This window comes from Nothoprocta perdicaria, unplaced genomic scaffold (assembly GCF_003342845.1).
Source record: "Nothoprocta perdicaria isolate Ctin4 unplaced genomic scaffold, notPer1 scaffold_744, whole genome shotgun sequence".
Classification (NCBI taxonomy): domain Eukaryota; kingdom Metazoa; phylum Chordata; class Aves; order Tinamiformes; family Tinamidae; genus Nothoprocta; species Nothoprocta perdicaria.
The window spans coordinates 9,569-15,346 of record NW_020456026.1 but is presented as its reverse complement, the minus strand read 5'-3'; the positions used below and the strand labels follow the sequence as shown (position 1 = coordinate 15,346).

Sequence of the window (5,778 nt, the reverse complement as noted above, 5' to 3'; positions counted from 1 at the left end):
TGCACCCCCTTGCACTGCACAGCCCCCCTGTACTTCCCTGCACCTCCTTGCACTGCATTGCACCCCGTACACTGCACTGCACCCCCATGCACTGCACCCCTACACTGCACTGCACCCCCTCACAGCGCCCCCAGATTCACCCCGTCACTGACACCCCCGTGCCATGAGCCCCCGCGCTGCGCGACACCCTGCAGCAACACCCTGCAGCAACACCCTGCAGCAACACCCCGTGGCGACACCCCCGGCGCCGTCCCCCGTGCACCGTGGCGACACCCCCGGGGTCCCCACCGCCTCCACAGGCTCCTGTCCCCACGTGGTGACGGCGGGTGGCCCTGTCCCCAGCCCGTTTCCATCCCGCTCCTCTCTCGCTCCCATCCCGCTCCCGTCCCGTTCCACTTCCCGCTCCTGTCCTGCTCCCGTCTCGCTCCCGTCCCGCTCCCGTCCTGCTCCACTTCCCGCTCCCGTCTCACTCCCGTACTGCTCCTCTTCCTGCTCCCATCCTGCTCCACTTCCCGCTCCCGTCCCGCTCCTCTTCCCGCTCCCGTCCTGCTCCCATCCTGCCCCGCTTCCCACTCCCGTCTCGCTCCTGTCCCGCTCCTGTCCTGTTCCTGTCCTGCTCCACTTCCCGCCTCCGTCCCGCTCCCGTCCTGCTCCGCTTCCCGCTCCCGTCCCGGCAGGTGGTGGCCGCCACCCCGGCTCCCCACGTGCCCGTCCCACGGGCGCCTTTGTGCGCAGCGGGCACCGGAGGCGCCCAACAACTCGGCCACCCCCGTCCCGGCGCATCCCGCGGCGGAGCCGCCGGCGCCGCGGGAGCCTTGGCGGGCGCACGGAGGGGCCGGCGCTTCCTGCGCCGCCCCGGCGCCTTTTGTCCCTTCCGCCGCTTCCCGGGCGGCGCCAAGCCGGGGGGGGGGCCCAGGTGCGGCCGGGCGGCCTCCGGCGACGGCCCCCGCGGCTCTTCCGGTCGCCCGCGGCGTTCCCGGGCGGACGGCGCCGCCGCGGAGCCGCCATGGCCTCCCTCGAGCCCAGGTGCCGCCGGGACGCGCCCCCCTCCTCCGCGCTCCGGAGCCTCCGGAGCCGCCGCGACGGCGGCGTGGCCGCGGCCGGGGGCTCCGGCGGGCGCCTTTGTGCCGACACGTGGCCGTTGGCGCCGGGGTTCCCGCGCGCGCCGGCCCCCGCGGCGTTCCCGGCCGGCTTCCCTCCGGAGACGCCGCTCTGCGCTCCGCTCCGACCTCCCCGTCTCTTCCCTCGCAGCCTGCAAGATCTGGAGCGGGATGAGGAGAGCCTGAGCGACAAGGTGGGTGCCCCCGGCGCGGGCGCCTTTCCCGGCGCTTTCCCCCCCGGTGCCGCCACGCCGGGCGCTCCCGCCATTCCGGAGCCGGGCGGCATCGCGGAGCTGGCGCGCGGAGCCGCCGTGCCGTGACTCATCGGAGTGGCACGGGAGGCAGCGGGACGCGGGAGCCGCCGGGGGCCCCGGCGCGGGGGCCGCATCCGGAGCGGCGGCACCGCGCTCCCGGTGCCGCCGGTCGTCACGGAAACGGTGCCGGGGCCGCCTGACGCCGTGTGTCGCCAGGACTGCGTCCGGGAGAAGCTGAGCCTCATCCATGGCTTCCTGCAAGCCGACGTGCAGGACCAGCTCGTGGACCTGGAGAGCAGGCTGCGGCGCGAGGAGCTCTCGGAGGTGAGASCCGTTCCCGGCGTTCCCGGCGYTCCCGGCGCTCCYGGCCTCATCCCCGTCCCTGTGTCCCGCCGCCGCAGGAGAGGTACCTGGCCAAGGTGAAGGCCCTGCTCCGGCGGGAGCTCTCGGCCGAGAACGGAGACGCGGCGCCGCTGCTCCCGGCCTCCAACGGCTGCTCCAAGAACGGCGCCTACGGGAGCGATGAGGACTCGGAGCGCGCCGGGCCGGATGGGGAGGAGGACGGCGCCATGGAGATGGAGGAAGCKGCCGCCTCGTCCTCCTCCTCCTCCTCCTCGTCCTCGTCGGCTCCCACGCCGCCGGCGCGCAAGGCCCGCAGGAGCAGATCCAACGGGGAGAGCAAAAGTAACCTGCGCATCGGGGGTTGAAACAGGGCGCCGGAGGCTCCCGGGAATGCGGGAGCCTTCCCGGGAAAAGCCTGGCAGGACCCAGGGGCGCGAGGGGGGCGCCGGCCGCGGTGCCGGGGGGGCTCACGGGGCTCCCCGCTCTGCTCCGCACAGGGTCTCCCGCCAGCGCCCGGGTGACGCGGAGCTCCGGCCGGCAGCCCTCGCTCCTGGCCATGTTCTCCAAGGGGTGAGTGGCGAGGCCGGGAATGCCGGGAACGCCGGCGCTCGCGGGGCCCCGGCCTCAATGCCGGCGCCTGGACCCGGCAGATCCACCAAGAGGAAGTCGGACGAGGTGAACGGGGAGCTGAAGCCGGAGAAGAGCCTGGAGAAGGAGGAAGAGGAGCTGGAAGAGGTGCGTGCCGGAGCCGGCCACGGATAAGATCCCGGCGCGCTCCCGGAGGGCGCCGCGCGCTCCGCCCGGCGCCGCCCGCCTCCCCTTAGCCCCTTTCTGCCTTTCGTCCCTCAAGGAGCAAGACGAGAAAAGGATTAAAATCGAAGCCAAAGAAGGGTGAGGAGCGGAGCCGGGCGGGCGCCCCCGGGCGCGCCGGGACCCCTTCATCCCCCCGCCCGGCTCTTCCCGCACGCAGGTCCGACATAAAAGACGAAATCCCTCAGGTTAAAATGACGCCGCCTGCCAAAGTAAGTGGCGTTCCCAGCCCTGCTCCCGGCGCTGCGCCGCTACATCCGGAGCAGGAGCCGGGCTGTGCCGCGGGAAGGGGTCTCGCGCGGGACCCCCGGGGCTCACGGCGCCCCCGGCCTCTCGCAGACCACCCCTCCCAAGTGCGTCGACTGCCGGCAGTACCTCGACGACCCCGACCTCAAGTTCTTCCAAGGGGATCCCGACGACGCGGTGAGCGCGGCGGYGCCGGGAGCGCGGCCGCCGCCACGGGGACCCCTTCCCACGCGCCCGCGTCTCGCCCGCGCAGCTCGACGAGCCCGAGATGCTCACGGACGAGCGGCTGTCCCTCTTCGACGCCAACGAGGACGGCTTCGAGAGCTACGAGGACTTGCCCCAGCACAAGGTCACCTCCTTCAGGTGAGCGCTGCCGCGCGCCAAGGAGAATCCAAGCGGGCACGGCGGGCTCCCGAACGCCTCCGAGCTGCCAACGTCTTCCCAACAGCGTCTACGACAAGCGAGGCCACTTGTGCCCCTTCGACACGGGCCTCATCGAGAGGAACATCGAGCTGTATTTCAGCGGCGCCGTGAAGCCCATCTACGACGACAACCCGTGTCTGGACGGTGAGCTCGGCCCCGCGCGTCCCCCCGATCCCGGCGTGCCGGGATGGGATCCAGCTCCGCGCCCCGGGAAGCGGGACTCGGTTTCGTGCCGATTCGGGCACGTCGGGGCCAAACCGGCGTCTTGTCCCGCTCAGGAGGGGTGAGGGCCAAGAAGCTGGGGCCCATCAACGCCTGGTGGATCACGGGCTTCGACGGAGGGGAGAAGGCCCTCATCGGCTTCACCACAGGTGGGTGCGCGCGGACGGGCGCTCCGGCGTGCCGCCGGCTCCGGCAGTTCCTGCAGTGCTCCGGAGTTTGTGCTGAACGTTCGTGCTGGAGCGGAGAGCCGTGGGGAAGCGCCCGGCCCGCCCTGCTCTTCCCAAGAGCCACGGGGCTCTTCCTGCTCCCTAGCTCCGCCGGGAGAAGCCCCGGAGCTTTGAGGGGGTTAACGGCTTCTGCTGTTTGCGAGGAACACAGCGCTCCCCAAAACCAGTTGTGTTTGAAACCAGAGCGCTTAGCTCCCCTGGGTGTCAGCAAATGGAGTTTGTAGTGGTGGGAAAGCCTGGCGTTCTTTGGTTCCTACGTGGATCCTGCATCCGTGCAGGGATGCAGGAGTGGGCAGTGCMAATGCTGCAGCTGCACGCGCAGCCCCTGCTGCGCTGGTGCCCACGGAGGGGCTGTTTTGGGGCCTCCCTGTGCGCCCGGGTGGTGCCCTGGGGCCGCCGCCAGCTCTTGGGGTGCTCACGGGGCGCCCCGCTCCCTCTCGGCTGCAGCCTTCGCCGACTACATCCTCATGGAGCCCAGCGAGGAGTACGCGCCCATCTTCGCGCTCATGCAGGAGAAGATCTACATGAGCAAGATCGTGGTGGAGTTCCTGCAGAACAACCGCGACGTCAGCTACGAGGACCTGCTCAACAAGATCGAGGTGAGCCGCGGCGGCCGGCGCGTGCGGCGAGCCGGCCYGGCCTCGGCGTCACCCACGTCGTGTTTGGGGGGGACCCGCTTGCAGACCACGGTGCCTCCCGCGGGGCTCAACTTCAACCGCTTCACGGAGGACTCGCTGCTGCGGCACGCGCAGTTCGTGGTGGAGCAGGTGGAGAGCTACGACGAGGCGGGCGACAGCGACGAGCCGCCCGTGCTCATCACGCCCTGCATGCGGGACCTCATCAAGCTCGCCGGCGTCACCCTGGGCAAGAGGCGAGTCCCAGCGCGTCCCTGCGCATCCCTGCGCGTCCCTGCGGATCCCTGCGCGTCCCTGCGCATCCCTACGGAGCTGCCGGGGCCCGCGCGCTCACGGGGACCCCTCCTTGCTTGCAGGCGAGCGGCGAGGCGCCAGGCCATCCGGCACCCCACCAAAATAGACAAGGACAAGGGCCCCACCAAGGCCACCACCACCAAGCTGGTGTACCTCATCTTCGACACCTTCTTCTCCGAGCAGATCGAGAAGGACGAGAAGGAGGACGACAAGGAGAACGCCACCAAGCGCCGGCGCTGCGGCGTCTGCGAGGTGAGCGCCGGCGCGGCGCCCCATTGCCGGGGTTTCGCCCCAAAATCGTTGCCCCCCCCGACTCAGCCTGTGCTCCCTGCTGCTGCAGGTGTGCCAGCAGCCCGAGTGCGGCAAGTGCAAGGCCTGCCAGAACATGGTGAAGTTCGGCGGCAGCGGCCGCAGCAAGCAGGCCTGTTTGCAGCGGAGGTAGCGCCGTGCCCCCCCGGTTCGGGACGGGGGGAGCCCGCCGCGGGGCCGGGCCCCGCCGCAGTGACCGTGTCCCCAGGTGCCCCAACCTGGCCGTGCGCGAGGCCGACGAGGACGAGGAGGTGGACGACAACATCCCCGAGATGCCGTCGCCCAAGAAGATGCTGCAGGGCAGGAAGAAGAAGCAGAACAAGAGCCGCATCTCCTGGGTGGGGGAGCCCGTCAAGGTGAGGGGCTCGGGGGACAAGGAGGGGGACCCCCTCGGCCGCGCGCCTCACCGGGCTTCACCGGGGCTCCCCGCAGAGCGACGGCAAGAAGGACTACTACCAGAAGGTGTGCATCGACTCGGAGACGCTGGAGGTGGGCGACTGCGTGTCCGTGAGCCCCGACGACCCCACCAAGCCCCTGTACCTCGCCAGGTGGGTGCCGCGGGGGGCGCGGGGGCCGCCCTGCCCGGCGCCCCCTCACCGGCCTCCTTTGCCTCGCCAGGGTGACGGCCATGTGGGAGGACAGCAGCGGCCAGATGTTCCACGCGCACTGGTTCTGCCCCGGCACAGACACCGTCCTGGGAGCCACCTCGGACCCGCTCGAGCTCTTCCTGGTGGACGAGTGCGAGGACATGCAGCTCTCCTACATCCACGGCAAGGTCCAGGTCATCTACAAGGCGCCCTCGGAGAACTGGTCCATGGAGGTGGGTGGCAGCCCCGCCAACGTCCCCGTCCGCCCCCAACGTCCCTGTCCCTCGCCAATGTCCCCGTCCTCGCCAATGTCCCCGTCCTCCCCCAAC

At 71.2% G+C, this 5,778-nt stretch overlaps 1 protein-coding gene across 1 annotated transcript in view; it reads left to right on the top strand.

Annotated features, from left to right (window-relative positions):
• Window positions 1-1,208: 1,208 nt before the first annotated feature.
• DNMT1 (DNA methyltransferase 1) overlaps window positions 1,209-5,778 on the top strand; it is a gene marked incomplete at its 3' end in the record, with an annotated part of 14,103 nt that continues 9,533 nt past the window's right edge. Inside the window, exons 1-18 of the mRNA XM_026051336.1 lie at window positions 1,209-1,294; window positions 1,571-1,678; window positions 1,756-2,038; window positions 2,194-2,266; window positions 2,347-2,431; window positions 2,547-2,587; window positions 2,667-2,718; window positions 2,846-2,929; window positions 3,006-3,115; window positions 3,201-3,319; window positions 3,454-3,546; window positions 4,072-4,223; window positions 4,308-4,495; window positions 4,616-4,805; window positions 4,894-4,991; window positions 5,071-5,218; window positions 5,295-5,410; window positions 5,481-5,682. Coding sequence (XP_025907121.1) covers window positions 1,924-2,038; window positions 2,194-2,266; window positions 2,347-2,431; window positions 2,547-2,587; window positions 2,667-2,718; window positions 2,846-2,929; window positions 3,006-3,115; window positions 3,201-3,319; window positions 3,454-3,546; window positions 4,072-4,223; window positions 4,308-4,495; window positions 4,616-4,805; window positions 4,894-4,991; window positions 5,071-5,218; window positions 5,295-5,410; window positions 5,481-5,682 — 1,866 coding nt within the window. The remainder of the gene's footprint in view (window positions 1,295-1,570; window positions 1,679-1,755; window positions 2,039-2,193; window positions 2,267-2,346; window positions 2,432-2,546; window positions 2,588-2,666; window positions 2,719-2,845; window positions 2,930-3,005; window positions 3,116-3,200; window positions 3,320-3,453; window positions 3,547-4,071; window positions 4,224-4,307; window positions 4,496-4,615; window positions 4,806-4,893; window positions 4,992-5,070; window positions 5,219-5,294; window positions 5,411-5,480; window positions 5,683-5,778) is intronic.